The sequence below is a fragment of the Opisthorchis viverrini genome, assembly GCF_000715545.1.
Source record: "Opisthorchis viverrini unplaced genomic scaffold opera_v5_260, whole genome shotgun sequence".
Classification (NCBI taxonomy): Eukaryota; Metazoa; Platyhelminthes; class Trematoda; order Opisthorchiida; family Opisthorchiidae; genus Opisthorchis; species Opisthorchis viverrini.
In genome coordinates this window covers 72,724-88,882 of record NW_008751918.1, presented here as the reverse complement: position 1 = coordinate 88,882, position 16,159 = coordinate 72,724, and the positions used below count along the sequence as shown (strand labels likewise).

Below are 16,159 nucleotides of genomic sequence, written 5' to 3'. Positions count from 1 at the left end.
GTAAAGTGGCAAAAACAGTAAATAGTAGACATATCAAGACAGTGCCTCACAAATTCAGGTAAATCTAATGACATTGGGCATACCTAACAACCGCAAACACTAAATGCAACGGGGTTCAGCAGGGAAGGTCGCTGAGGCCTTCAGTTTCTACACTTTGTTAACGTATCTGATCTGACCCATTGATAGTAAGATGAAGACATTTGGTTTGATATTTAATTTTGTAAAGACCCAGTTTTTCTAAATATGTTGATGCCGATATCATGTTAACGCAGTGTATCTGACCCATTGATAGTAAGATGAAGACATTTGGTTTGATATTTAATTTTGTAAAGACCCAGTTTTTCTAAATATGTTGACAAAATGCCGATATCAAATAAAACATGGTTATACGCAAGCAAAGCATCAGTGTTCTCGCCTGGCGTTGCCATCAGTGATGATGAGAAAATGATCAGATAACTGGAGTTTCTCTCCACGTGAAAAGATACGCGTCTTAAGGAAAAGCCAAGACTGGATGAGCTTTATGAAACACCTGCCTTCTACCCATACTAGGCTTAGTTGAAATATGCATATGATATTAGCTCCCAAAAACAGACATTGGTATCCAGAAGCGATATTGAAAGCAGCTTAAGTATTGATTAACGAGGAGGTGGAACACAGGATGAGTGCGACAACAAAAAACTAGAGCAAAACTCTAGCGCAGTCCCCATAACCTGAATTATGTGATCTGTCGTATCTGTATTCATCGCTCCAAGTAACATTAGACTGAGGAATCACCCAATGGCGGACGACAATACCAATCAATATCTAACCTTGTATCATTCTTGTTGGAAAGTCTTGTCAGATTGAAAAAAATTAGGAATCCATATGGTAGATGGTAGACTACAATTAGCTGACTTTCATCATCATCGCGAGTCAAAATAATCCGTCTTTATAACGACATAAAACGCGTGTTGATCAACATGTTGGTGATAGATGCAGTCTAGTCACAAGGTGCGTGTTGGCATCAGTGAAAATCGGCGCGCACACACACACACAAACGTGTGTTTAAACATCACAACCACCCACGCACAGTACCCTTGGTTGTCGGTTCAGTCAATCCAGGCTTCATCTCTCCGTGCGTCCCGACGCAAATGTTGCGCACGTGAAATTGTCGCAGTGGCTGTTTTCCTGTTACGGTCACATGGTTTGCGTGCCAAACTGATCTGACTGACAAAAACGCCGGCAGCCTGCTGTGCTTCGCCACATTAGCTGACCAGGTTCAATGGTCAGCGACAACGAGCCAGCTATTGTCTGAATGAATGACCTAACTTACATATTCAGGCTTACAAATTACGACATACATTTGCAGCAACACGTTGCCAAAAGACTTCACTCAACCAGTCGCTCCAGAAAAAAAACAGTTAAATTTTGAAAATTCATTCCAACACTGTAAAGTTGTGTCCTCGGCTTTTAAATGATGCGAAATGAAATCGTTCAGCTGTAACACCCTTCCGGTGCCTAGAAGCCATGCTACCTGAAGCACGAGGGCTGGGATACTGCCATGTTGCCCAGGGGAAGTCGATAGGTAGAGGCCGGGTTCGAACCACGGACCTTCCGGTCGGTAAATTTGCGCTCTAACCACTTGAGTCATCTCGCAAAATGTGGGTATGCAAACCGTGACGCAGACTCCAAATACACTGTCTGTCAAAAACTGTCGTTTCCTCAACCTAATCTATGCCATATTGAAGGGTGCCGATTGAAAAGTAAAGTGTCTCCTATGTATGACACCACTGCCACCTCGTTTCACATGTACTAACTTATAATAACCTATACATTAGCCTATACAGCGACAAAACGTTCAGAAGGCCGCCTCGATTGAGAGTAACCAACAGATTTTCCTTTTGGATATGGTTTACTGCGCAATGCTTTCCGAAGAGAACTATCACCCCAAAGGGCCATATAAACCGCTTCCCATAATGGTCTGTATTGGGTGATGGTCGCTTGCAGAAAATCACAGCCACTGTCGTGAATGGGTGGGTTCCGTGGACGGATTCCACTCAATGAATACCACGCTTACGGTTATTCGGAAAAAGTGCGGAGTTCGTTTTGAAATCTCGAGAAACGTTTGTTGGCTGCACTAAATCCTTTCTACTTGGCAAAAAAAGCAATAACCGAAGGTTTACCTTTCCACAATTCGAGAAAGCAATCATATCATTAATTATGTTGCCATGAATTCGTACAACGTTTTGAGCATGTGATTTAGCTCAGCGTCACGTTTAAGGGTGTGACGCCAGCGCACAGTAGACTTGGTCAGTTGCTGACGACACTGAAATCATATGTGCCTCATCAGATGAAAACAAAGTTCAAAACCTAATTGGAATTTACAGGCCGTGCAAAATGTTGGTAAGTGCGTGTCCGTGCAGAAAGCATCTTCAAATCGCCGACCAAGAGGTCACATGTGAGGTCACTCTAATGAGTATCAATAAGGACGGAAAAAACCGTCCAACTGGGCTTTTCGCGATTCGCTCTGGAAGCCTCTTATCATGAAAAAAAAACAACCAGATCTAGTCAACGAACCAACACTGACTACAGAAGCTTGGGCTAAAATGTACTGGCAACGCAATTCCGTCACTAGTGAGCGGAAATGGACCAACAACAACTATGGTACACACCTATCTTCCAATAAGCGAAGATGCATGTGAATGAAATCCATATGATGTACGAATTACCAATCGACTCAGCATTTCCATATATGAAAAGACGCCCATTCATCACGAATACTGACAATCTCTCTATCGCCACTCCATCCCTCTCCTGAGCGACCTCGCTTTATCACTCCCGTATAGCCTCCTACTAATCCCACCCCCCATGAGGAACTCCAGACTGACTAAGCGATGGAACAGTGACTCTCAGTTTGCTGTTGTCGAAAGATGAAAGGGTACCCCTGTGTCCAGACAACGTCATCCGTCTCTTGATCACGGTCAGTCACGATCAATTATCAAGGCGTAATGCAGAACCTCAAGCCGCCTGTCAATACTGTTCCACAGACCAACTTATCTTACTGCTGTTCAACCAGTACCCCAATCCTGTTCTGATCAGTAGTAGCCAACTGTTCTTCCGCATCTATACGATCAACAGGTTGGCGACAAATTACACTACGTGGGCTGTTGATACCTAAATAAACTGTTGTCTGGGAATAAGAGGAAGTGTGCGGTGAACAAAATGACATGCACACATGAAAGGCTGTTTCGTCATACGGCTAGCGATTTGGTAGTGGACATTCGTCTAAAACCGGAAGTACAAAGAATCACGTCAAGGTGACAATAACTCCAATTTATCAAAGGTGAAGCTGACGTATGAAGAGTACTTTTTTAGATTGATTTGACGAATGCTGATAAAACACAGCTCTTGTCGTTGCGCGTATCTGGAATGAGCCCGAGGACAACTTGTGATAAATTCGGAGTAAACGTCTGAAAACAAAACGCTTCAGTAACTACTGTCTAGAAGCTGAAAAACGCCCTTAACAGACGTGTTTTATTGCAGAGAGGAAAGTTCTAAGCCCCCAGCATGGAGCGACAACATTACAACTAGAACTCGGCGCAAAACTGACAACGCATAAATGCACACAACTCAGCGAGAAAGCTAATCCAAAAGGCATTAAAACGGAGAGCTGATCGTTGCATAATACTTTGGCTCAATCCACGCAAGTTCTCCAGAACCGCTGCTTAGAAACTAGAGGATCATGACTAGTTGCTGCAAAGAGTGATGCGGAAAGATTCGCCATTGTCTGGAGACGTGTTTGGTGATGGGCCGGCATTCTGCATTGATTGTGGTGCAGACATTAGGAAGCATGTTTACTGGGCTCAGGAAAACTCCAGAATTCTGCTGGCAACACATTACAGAACTGGAAACCCAAATATTAGTTGGAATTCACGGCGATAAAAGCATTGATACACGGCTGCACTAAACTTCCGCTGTTCGGCGGGGGGAGCAGTCAAGATGTTGGGGTTGGGTTCGGACAATGGACCTCTCGATCCGTAAGCTTGTGCCTTAACCACTAACCTATGGCAGTGTGCACAAAATGGAAGGTGACAGCACCATGCATAAGGAACTAAAAGGAATTGGAGTTGATAAGTCAATTACGTGGACAAATCCAGCAAAATGTCTATCTTGGATCATTCCATGCAGAAACTGCATACGAACGCTAATCAGATATCAACGGTTGGTGGGTTATTCCTAAGATTCAGATGGAAATCAAGGTGTACCTGATCAGAACACGTTTACTCTACGGACTGTAAGAATGTGAGTCACATAGTCAGACGAAAGTCCACAGAAAAATCGACCAATTAAGCACAAACCTGAAGAGTGTAGGCTGAGTGTGACGACAAAGACAACAAATTTGACACGCGTTTGACGCAGATTATAGTTCAGATAACGAAAGTCACATGAGTAATGGTATATTCTCTGCTTAACGGCCGACAGCCGCAGCGAAATCCCGAGAATTTTAAAAATATCAAACCCATCACATTAGGCTAGCGGTGGTGCGCTAAAACCATGTATGAAACCTGTGTACTGCAAAACTTACAAGAAACGAAAGATAAACAGCTTCAACCACTATGTCGAACCGCAGTGTTCTCTACCGTCCTTACTCGAAAACTACAGGTGATGAACTGTTGATAATGTTTAACGATCATCGAAGGAGCCACACTGCTTGTACCGGACGGCAAGGTTAAGAACAAATCATCAGCCAGTACTTGATCGTACTGCAAATACTATATCCGGATGTTTGTTCTGGCTGTCAGACCGAGTTACGACATTCAGACAGAGCAGTGGGGCTTATTACAAATACACTGGCAAATTGCTATCAGCTACCACAGCTACAGTAACTGACAATATGCACGTACGATTAGTCAAACGATTTGAGGGCAAAATATCGAAGACCACAATAATGCAACAAACGTCACCTGCACGATGAGTTACGGCGTTAGGTGTGTTAATTAACGAAACAATAGGACCTAAGATACTACACAAACAACCACGAGAGTAATACCTGGTTCGATCCCAGCATGTGTATCGTCCGCTTTCGGATATGGAAAAAAGTTTGGCTGTAATCCATTTTGTAGCCAAGGCCGCGATAGAGTTTCTTTAGTGGTGGCCTCTGTTTTGACTAGCGTTGTTGTTGGTGCCAAAGACTGGGAGTGTGTGTGTGACGAGTTCGTAAGCATCGAAAGCTATGCTGCATAGATCGTGTGGTAGGCCGTGAGACATAAACCTAAATTAGAAAGGGAATCGGATGTTAGTATTCAACACAATACAGTTGGCTTTATCAATAATGGGGACCGTCTCTGGAACATGGTCGTTTGGGCTGATCTTTCCCCAAAAGATCGACTGAATAGTCTGTTTTGAAGCGAATAAAGGCCCATCCTAAATGCTTTCTAAGTTTCTTAGCTACTTTTTAAAGAGCTGTCGTGTCGTTTCAGTCTGGTACCTCCACCATTCGGCTCGTTTGCAACGTACTTGCATAGCACTTGGCAATGAGTATGGCAATGAGTATCGCGAAATGCCCTTTTCCTAAAAGCACAATAATTCGAGAAAATCCGCCGAGTGACTAGTTTGTGGGTTTATGCATCAGTGTGTTGCTAGTCGTGATTAGCTGGCTCGTGCTTCTTTAGTCGACCGTCACAGCATCTCTTCATCACTGGAAGGACGTCGTTTGTGACATACCATCAAACACCTATTTCCGGGCACTCTGAAGTTGATGTTATGATTAACTCTTATGCTCTCCCGGTAACCAAATATAATCCACGATTCTCTTCTACCTCAGTGCCATGATGAATAAGTCCACCTGAATTGTTGACAATCTGTGGTTGTTCACTTTTGAACTGTCAGAATGCTGAAGACCAAAGTAGTAGTTGAAGAGTAAATTTATCGGCGACTAAGGGAATTCGTCTGGGACGATCTTTTAAAAAACAAGCGATTCTTGCGTCCAATCGATGGAGTGCTCGAGTTTCTGTGGAAGTGGGGTAGGCCCAAGTACTGGGAATCAGCAAGCATCCTTGCGTGGACAAAATAGAGGACATAGAATTGACTGGCATGTGAAGGGCGAGTTTAGAATAGCCGAGCTGACCTGTGGCGGCAAGTGCTTACCACTGAAGAGCAGTTATCGACCCAACGAGCAAGGCTCAAAAGTAATCTGCACCATCATATGACCAAATCGTTGTAACGCTTGGTAATCCATATGGACCAACTAAATCCGTAAACGATGCCTATGAGGAATCAGCAACTGGATCCGAAGAAGGAGACTCTAGGCAACCCCATATCGCGTAGCTTTCTTCTTCAAACCCATTAGTGGTAAGACTTAACCATCTATATCAGTCAAAAAGGACTCCTAACTGACATCCAACATTGACTCAGCCCGCCAGTTGAGATCTCGACCATAGGTTCTCCGCCTTCCCATAACTCCACCTACCCAGTGATTTACTCACCAGGTTTGGTAAAGATTATATGTCCTCAAGCCATAAACGAGTAGATATTTCATCAAACCCATCCGAAATGAAGAGCTCTCGATCGATCCTAAGCGTCAAAGACTACTCGAATATAGGCTTGATCCAAAATTTATTGAGAATTGGAAGATATTATTAACTTTAAGTGGCTCGCGACCGGCGCTATAGTAAACGCACAGTGATCAAGTCTTCTACAAAGTGAAGTTGATAGTCCCGGAGATGCACACTTGAGTGTTACGCCAAAATATTAGTGGAGCTGCATTTTCATCATATTGCAGAATAGGTCTGAGAATTGCTTTGAGAATTAGTATATTCAGCGAGTTGCCATCAATCCCACAGAACCGAATACTCTTCATGGGGTTCTGAAGATACCACTCTGTAAACAGTGATCGTCTGCACCTTTACTCCAAACGTGCCTCAGTTTACCAGAACTCGGTCTTTGTTCCCGGTGGCACCGCTACCATCGAGCTCCCACGTGCATTACTTGCAGCAGAAGGAATTTTGTCTTAGTAACTATGCCTTCAAGTTGACGAGCTTGCTCTGTTTAATATGCTCATGCACTGCGTTGTCATTCTTGTGGTCACCCCTGTCTGACAGGACTACGGTTGAGCCGCAGGTGGTAGCCAGTACAAACAGTGACGTCTCATGAAATAACGACTAACTGATGGGTTAGTGTTTTGGATCACCGGAACGAACGAAGTTGGATGTGGTATCAATCGTCGAGATGCACCTCTCAGATATGCAGTGCACGTGGTGCTCAACTGCATGATACCCATCAGCTGCGAAGTTAAATGATACTTTGACCGAATCAGATTCGGGTCGAATACTAATGTACGGATAATTCTGTACGCGACACGGATTCCTGCTCTGCCCACATGGCAAAATACAGATCCACTTTAAGCACTGCTAAGCTAACGGACCCTAGTGGAGGTGGGATACTCCGAATGAGCTTTTAGTGGAGTCAGAGGTTATCAGTAGACAACTCACGCTCTTGAACTATAATCAGGAACATGACTATGTTTAGCCAATCTTGCCAATAAATGGAGCTGTGGGCAAGAGTCTTAAGGGGGCTTATCCTCGGATAGTCAGTATGAACTGCTGATCCGCAGCACCCTTTCGGTGCTTAACTGCCATGCCAGCAGAAGGAAGCAGGAGGGATGGGATATTGCCAGGTTACCCAAACCTAGACAGGGGTAGTCGAGTGGCAGAGGTCGGGTTCGAACAACAGACCTTCGGGTCAGTAAATACCCACTCAAACCACTGAGCCATCTCGCGCTCTCTCGGTCTTCTGAAACGTTTCAAGACGCTCGAGATCAATCTTCAAGAACCGATGCCAAGTCAACATATGTGCTTTTTCTATTCGCACCCTGAAGCAATCAAAACAAGCTTCTCTTTCTAACAATGAACTGGTTTAACATGTGTGTGCTGTGAGTCAGAAGCAAGAATTCAGAACGCAGGCACAGTAATCGGGCTAACTGTCCCAGCACTCTCCACTCGTTTCAGGCCATGCACCCCTGGCGATCCAGAACCCACTGCGGATGATTGCGCAGCGATCCTAATTCAGCGATGGGAAGGGTACTTGTTTCACTGGATAGCGATTGACAATCGCCTCTTTACGGTTCGTCTGGAAAAGTCCGTGAGGGAGTCTCACAGGCGGAAAGTTGACCACCGTCTTCTTAGGTCCCAACCAACTTTAGCGCTGACACCTGTGACGGCAAGTTTTATAGCGCCCTAAATGCCCCCTTACGGCGAGCTAAAAGCTCAAATATCATTTTGGTCGTCGAAGATCAGAATACACGAGTGGGCAGGCTTAGCGCATCTGAGACTCATTAGGTGGTTGACATGGATTGCTCTCGGTACGTATGGACAATGGTGAACGACCGCTTTAGCAGTGTATTGACCATAAGTTGTCTTTGTGTAGTATAAACTTTCAAAATAACCGAGGTTGTTTGGTTACATAGTGTCCTCCAAAAACGTGCCGGCTACAAACTCAAATTGTTCACATTGCCATCACTTACTGATAGCGCGGATCAACAATCGACTGCCGCTGGTTTCTGGGACAGATTGGCGGATTTTGACCACGCGACCGTCTGGAGTCTATTCTCCCTTCGTTTTCCACGGACGCGTAGGGTGAAGACGAAACGCTTAGCAACTGAGAGACAGGTAGATGTGGATGTTAGACGACTTTACCAGAATCGACTTCTGGAGTCTCTTCCGAATGCTCCACTAACAGGTATGAATTCACCCTGGAACGAGAGTGCTACCTCTTTGTAAAGTGCTGGGAGTTTTGCTATCAGGCTCACTCAAGCAGTGGATATCGAACCGAACAGTGGCATTGCTTAAATCTCGGATAAATATCCCAGCCATTCGCAAGCATAACTTCACGCGACGAATTACCAGACGTCAAGTGTAAGTGAGCATGAAGTCTGGTGGACACAAAAAGCCAAGGAAATAGGGGAGGTCTAGAGAGGTAATGTCTTAAGATTATTCCAGTTGATACGCGCGACCTGGTTCAGATGACTTCCCACTCGCATTGAAGTTCTCAGTCAGCACTTGTCTGATGCTTGCTGTCACTTGGGGAAAGGAGACTGTCCCAGACAACTGGGGAGAGTCGGTGATAGTGACCATTTCCAAAAAGGGTTTGTAGTAAGTGTGGTCACTACAGGGGGATCAGCTTGACCCTGGTCGTAACGAGACTGCTTCACCGCCTTATGGTGGCTCATGAAGCACTGACTCGAGAGCAGCAAGCGGAATTCCGGACTGGTGGGGGATACACTGACCAAGTCTTCACCTGGCTCCGTCAGGTACTGGAAAAACGCCATACGTACAAACAACCCACAATTTCAGTACTCCTGGGTTTCGTTGGAGCATCCGACTCGGCTGACCGGTCTATTTTCCTTAAACCGCTGGCCCATCAAGGAATGCCCCGAAGATTTGTGAACATAATACGCCCTTGGTATTCTCAGAGTTTCATACTGGTGGGAGAATATGGAGAGCTACCTAAAGGGTTTCGGACTGTTGGGGATATCAATATCCCCCAAAAAACGCTGTGTTTTTATGTGCGCTCGCGAACTTCCGGCAACTTTAAGGTCAAACTATGAACAGGTCAGTGGCCTATTGATATTCCAAGAGATTTAAATCCGACCACTTACTTACACGATACCATCGTTTTACTGACTTGCGTTCGGAAACTCGGGGCATCGCCTGTTGATCGCGTGTTTTTGGACCATTGAAGTTTGTGTCCGAGGTTTTCGTCTTCTTACTATCCGCCGTGCTAGGAGTCTGGATCAAGCAACACAGCTGGGGATAGAGTATTGCCACAATCCGCATATCATATTGTTTGCTCGCTGCGTGACCGAACCGTAACACGGACACAAAGTGTATCCGTCAAGGGTGCCCGCTTTTTCCATTCCTATTTAATTTCGTGGTCGGTGAGATAATGAGGCGAGACATTGAAGGTCTTTAAAACCTCGGTGTTTAAATGGCCTGCGACGAAAACTTCATCGATCGGTAATGAACAGACGTCATCGTTCTCGTCTTCGAACAGAAGAATGTGCGGGAGTTTTTGGATGAACCGACTAATGTCATCCCTTCCTTTGGTATGCACCGTGCACCCACAAAGTGTAAGGTCATGCTCGTGGACATGCAGTCGCTAAACGCGCCGCTTACAATTCAAGGAGAGACCCGAAGTTGTGGAGCACTTTACGTATCTTTGATGTTTTATTGGTTCTGACTGTAGTGAGATTCACAGATGAGTAAAATGCACGAATCTGCAAGGCTCGGGTCACGTCTGCAAATCCGAGACACCTATGGCGTCCAAACGGTATATCCCTGAATCTAAAGGGACGTGTGTATCAGGCTACGTACGGGCTGTTTTAGTGTATGGCTGTAGAACTTGACCAGCTCGAGTAGCAGAACTGAGACGTCTTCAGGTGTTCGACAATCATTGTCTCAGGACCATAGCCTATGTGGTTTGGTGTAGGTATGTATTGGTTATGTATTGCGCATGCCGAGCCATTGCCGATCAGTGATATTCGCCCTTAAAAGGCGAAACCGGTCGTGGGCTGCCGACGGATTTTCAGCAACCTTATGAGTAGTACATTACAAAGATATACATGTATCGCGATATCTCGAATATCGTAGCGACTAAAACATGAGGCGGCCTGGTGCAGCACATTCAGTTGCCTGAGAACATCACAAACGAGAGATTCAGCTGGGCTCCAGGTGAGTCTCTCGAAAAACCAAATTAGTTTGCGAATGAGTGTATATTCGCTAAAATAACACCCTATTAAATCCACGAGGTCCTTTCTACACGGGAGCTTTTAATGTCCGTACTCTATGTCAAACAGGAAAACAGGCAATGCTCACGGAAACCGTATCATCATCATCATCATCATCATCATCATCATCATCATCATCATCATCATCATCATCATCATCATCATCATCATCATCATCGACAGCATGACATCAGTGTTCAACACCGATGCTTCACTGCCGTATACTACCGTATACTCTCTTAATATTGATGTATGCTGTCTCCGAAACACACTTATGAGACCCAGGATGCCAAGGATGAACTCAGCTCTTTCACAGTTCTCCCTCCGTGCTTCCGGTGACCCAGAAGCGATGACTCGTGGAATATGTGGCGTGAAGGTCGCACTCAGCCCCGGAGCTGAATGCCCTTTGCTGGATTGGGTTCCAGTGAACAATCGTCTTTGCGCCGCTCAATGCCCCTCGGCATAAAAAGCGGTGCCTGTTTGCAGTGTGGGTGGACACGAATACTAACCCCATGAATGAAGAGTAGGCGACTGAGGTAGTACAAAGTTTGTCTCCCTTGGCGGTTCCATCAGCCGCGGTGGTATCGCGAAAAATGATATTTTCATCCGGATTGGGAAGGCCAGAGCAGCATTTGTGAGGCTGCGCCACCTTAGGTGTAGGCGTGACAGCCTAACCGTCAAGAGCCGGGTTTACAATGCTGTGGGGCGCTCCGTCTTACAGTATGGATCGGAAAACTGGCCGCTGCGCGCTGAGGACTTCAAAGGACTTTCAGCGTTTGACCATCGATGTCTTCGGGGCATTGCCCGAGTCTGGTGAGATCACCAGATAGATGAACTGATCATCTGCATAAGTTGCGCTGGTTTGGCCACGTGCTGCGTATGCCAATCGACCGATTTCCTCGGAAGGTTCTTTTTCCACAACCACGTGAAGAGCAGAAACGAGCCAGAGGCGGTCGAACGATGGCTTGGCAGCGAAGTAGAAAAGCTATTAAAAGCGAACTCAGCTGCACCGGTCATTGCCATTTTCCTGAATGGGGACCCTGAGACGGGCCACATTAATCGTTTGAGACATTATCAGACGTGGCCCGGTCGCGCCCTCGACGGCGCTTTTGCATCCAAGCCATTGCCTTCAGTGCATAGCTCCCTTCCCAATCTCCCCACTTAACAGTCCACTGACTGTTGTATTTAAGCCCCAAATTATCAGCTCCCGCCTCCAATGCACAGCTACCTACCTCACCTCCCCAAATCATCGGTGAACGAAACTGTGGCAGCTACAACCACTGTACAAGTACGCGGTTCTTACATCTGACGACGATGATGATGATGTAGCTCCCATACAGTAGATACTATGAGCCATTGTATCAAGAGCAGGCACCCTCATCATCATCATCATCATCATCATCATCATCATCATCATCATCATCGACAGCATGACATCAGTGTTCAACACCGATGCTTCACTGCCGTATACTACCGTATACTCTCTTAATATTGATGTATGCTGTCTCCGAAACACACGTATGAGACCCAGGATGCCAAGGATGAACTCAGCTCTTTCACAGTTCTCCCTCCGTGCGTCCGGTGACCCAGAAGCGATGACTCGTGGAATATGTGGCGTGAAGGTCGCACTCAGCCCCGGAGCTGAATGCCCTTTGCTGGATTGGGTTCCAGTGAACAATCGTCTTTGCGCCGCTCAATGCCCCTCGGCATAAAAAGCGGTGCCTGTTTGCAGTGTGGGTGGACACGAATACTAACCCCATGACTGAAGAGTAGCCGACTGAGGTAGTACAAAGTTTGTCTACCTTGGCGGTTCCATCAGCCGCGGTGGTATCGCGAAAAATGATATTTTCATCCGGATTGGGAAGGCCAGAGCAGCATTTGTGAGGCTGCGCCACCTTAGGTGTAGGCGTGACAGCCTAACCGTCAAGAGCCGGGTTTACAATGCTGTGGGGCGCTCCGTCTTACAGTATGGATCGGAAAACTGGCCGCTGCGCGCTGAGGACTTCAAAGGACTTTCAGCGTTTGACCATCGATGTCTTCGGGGCATTGCCCGAGTCTGGTGAGATCACCAGATAGATGAACTGATCATCTGCATAAGTTGCGCTGGTTTGGCCACGTGCTGCGTATGCCAATCGACCGATTTCCTCGGAAGGTTCTTTTTCCACAACCACGTAAAGAGCAGAAACGAGCCAGAGGCGGTCAAACGATGGCTTGGCAGCGAAGTAGAAAAGCTATTAAAAGCGAACTCAGCTGCACCGGTCATTGCCATTTTCCTGAATGGGGACCCTGAGACGGGCCACATTAATCGTTTGAGACATTATCAGACGTGGCCCGGTCGCGCCCTCGACGGCGCTTTTGCATCCAAGCCATTGCCTTCAGTGCATAGCTCCCTTCCCAATCTCCCCACTTAACAGTCCACTGACTGTTGTATTTAAGCCCCAAATTATCAGCTCCCGCCTCCAATGCACAGCTACCTACCTCACCTCCCCAAATCATCGGTGAACGAAACTGTGGCAGCTACAACCACTGTACAAGTACGCGGTTCTTACATCTGACGACGATGATGATGATGTAGCTCCCATACAGTAGATACTATGAGCCATTGTATCAAGAGCAGGCACCCAAAGAGCGAGATTTGAAGCCCATGTGCTCGTTCTAGGTTCATGTGGAATAACACTAGCAGCGCGCCCAAAGGTTGCTAGGAAGACAAGTGCAGTCCGAAAGACTGGATCACTGGAGCGCATCAGAATTACTCAATCATCACTCAGCAATTTACCGGCAATAAGTGTCAATGCTCAACGGCCATTTCAGTAAGTCCTCGGAAGCACTGTTGACGACTTGAAAATAGCCCAAATGTAAACCGATGAAACTTTAACAGACATAGGACACAACTTACCATCAACAAAGAAACGGACAAGCCGCGTGTACCAACCACTCTTTGAAGGCAATACTGAGGATTCTCTTTGAAGTATACGGGACACAGAACTGGGACCTGGTAATGCCACGCTTCCTACTAGCCTGCGCGTCAACTTGGAATTCGCCTCAGAACACGATTGTTGGCCGATCCAGAAACACACACAATACCGCTCCAACTAGGATAACAAGGGAAGCTACTGAACGCGGTTCCAACTGCAGATGTTGAAAATTAAACAGGATATCCCTAGATTCAGTCGCCACTCCAATGCAACTCACGGTATCTGACGGCCGGAGTCAGATTTCAGCCGTCTCAAGCCTACGACGATCGAATTTACTACGTGTCCGTCCCATTCGACATAGCTTAGCAAGTGGAAGTTCGGCTGAGATTCCACAACCAAGTCTATCGTTTCAAGTGTTGAATTGAACGTTTGGAGACGAAAGGAAACAGCATAGCACCGAAAGACAAAAGATCAGCCAACCTCTAAATCACTGTCATTCAAACGCTTCACATCTGGAGTTGTGAATGTGATGAGGTGATCTATGGTGAATTACGGGGTACATCTCTGCTGAATCTATGAAATTTTCCATTGATATGTTCAGGCAATGAAAAGTGACTGGGACCTTCCAAGGGTTGCATGGGGTTCGCGGGCCTTGTTGATGGGGCGTTACGAGCTCCAGATTCGTGACCTCATTTTATCCCCGTGCTCGTGTGCATCGGAGCACTCACTCGTTTCCGTTTAGCAATAACCCGGCCAACTACGTCCTCCTGGTTCACACTTGCAGCTCCATGCAAATGCGTTACTATTTCCCAGAATTAGATTCAAATGGATGATAGCATATTTTTATCCATCTACCTTGCAGAAGACTCGAAAGTCCATGTCAACCCTACCCGACTCCAACACCGATCCTAACTGTGAACAGCTGGTAGTGTTGGGTGGGTATCTAGAATATACCCTCCCCGATTCTCGTTCGAAATTCCAGATACGGGATATGGTCTCACGGTTGTTTGATGGGGGGTGACAACGCAGCTTTGCCCGAGTGGCTACTTCGCAAATTTGAAAACGGACAGAACTCTGCTGGCACTCTCTGACACTTACGCCTTTCAGACTTGCAATTAAGTTCCAGTGCGGTGGCTTTGTGCAGATAAGGGGCGATCGCAGGACAGGGGTGCCTCCTGTGACGATGCGCACGCTTGTTTTTCCACGCAACTCAGTCAAACGGTTGCTTTGGTCAATCTTTTTAAGCCGGTCGTCACAGCCTTACGGTAATACGTGCCCGATCACCCAAGGTGGGAACTGCAATTCAGCAACGGACCCACCCATCCAGAGGGGAAAACCCGGCACTCTGATTGGTTTATTCGTTCGGCCGAGGCCAGCCAAGGGTTCCAGGGCTTTACGGCCCTTCCAGTTGCTACCTTGGCTAGTGCACAATAAACTCTTGTCTCCGGTCGTAGCAACAATAAATTACTGCGTAGAAAATGCATGCAAGATATTTTTTGCACATAGGAACTAGACCTCAGCTTAGATAACTTCGGCACGATGCAGTCAGTTAGACAGCATGGAAGGCCGAGGTCGGGTCTTACACGCATCAATCAAGTAAAGTCACGCTCTTACCATTCCGTTTACGAAGTCTCCCGTGGTATTCGCCATGCCAAAGTGCCCGTGGATATTAGACAGTCCACTCAGTTGGCATGGTTACGCTTGGCAGCCTTACACCGCCTTCAGTATCCCATGATTTCGCAGACGTTTGAATTGAGTGAAAATGAATTTCTCGGAAAACACTAGATCTAATATGCAAATCATGTTTCCATCTTTTTATTTTACTTCTCGCATTGACGTTTTCGCTTTGTGAATAATTTTATTTCAATCGATTCTCTCCCGCGGATTTGCAAGTCACGAAATTTATTTGCAGTTGTCGCTCGGATGGCCGCTGAGCTCCCTGGAAACATTGTGTAACTAACTCAACTCCATGGATTGACGAATTAGGAACCCTCGTAATCCTGTATCTTCTGCCTGCTTCATACTGTGTTTGGGAGCACCGGGACTTATGCAATGCGGCCAACGCACCAGTGTGATTTTCGCTGCATCACGGCACGAATAATATACTTGTTGCATTATGATAGATCCACAGTCGAGAGACAATTGCGAGCGTTCATTGAGAAGCGTTGTACTCATAATAGTTAGGGCACTGGAGTTGCCAGCTTCGTGAGATTTGGCTTTCGCTGGCACCCAGTAATCACCTAGTGAGTCACAGTTTCTGGGCCAAACCGCTTCACGCGGCTCGCTCAGACTAGAATGATGCACCCATGCCAGTTAGTGTGGAAATTTGTTATTGGATACGGGGATGTTCGATGAAGAGAAAGATGAACTAATTATTCTTACTGGTACGCTACATGTGGTTCGAACAGTTACGAACATAGTTGCTAGGGCCGTCGACAGCCTCTGAGGCCATGTGTACCTGGCGGAACACAGAGGTCCCTTG

At 46.4% G+C, this 16,159-nt stretch overlaps 2 protein-coding genes across 2 annotated transcripts in view; one reads left to right on the top strand and one right to left on the bottom strand.

Moving 5' to 3' along the window:
* T265_09187 (hypothetical protein) overlaps positions 1-14,929 on the bottom strand; it is a gene marked incomplete at both ends in the record, with an annotated part of 75,374 nt that extends 60,445 nt beyond the window's left edge. Inside the window, 2 exons of the mRNA XM_009175199.1 lie at positions 5,030-5,251; positions 14,776-14,929. Coding sequence (XP_009173463.1) covers positions 5,030-5,204 — 175 coding nt within the window. The remainder of the gene's footprint in view (positions 1-5,029; positions 5,252-14,775) is intronic.
* On the top strand, positions 1,507-7,881 carry T265_09185 (hypothetical protein; the record flags this gene model as incomplete). Its single annotated transcript, XM_009175197.1, has 3 exons — positions 1,507-1,600; positions 7,592-7,722; positions 7,786-7,881. 3 exons carry the CDS (start codon positions 1,507-1,509, stop codon positions 7,879-7,881), a joined length of 321 nt encoding a protein of 106 aa, XP_009173461.1.
* Positions 14,930-16,159: the final 1,230 nt, after the last annotated feature.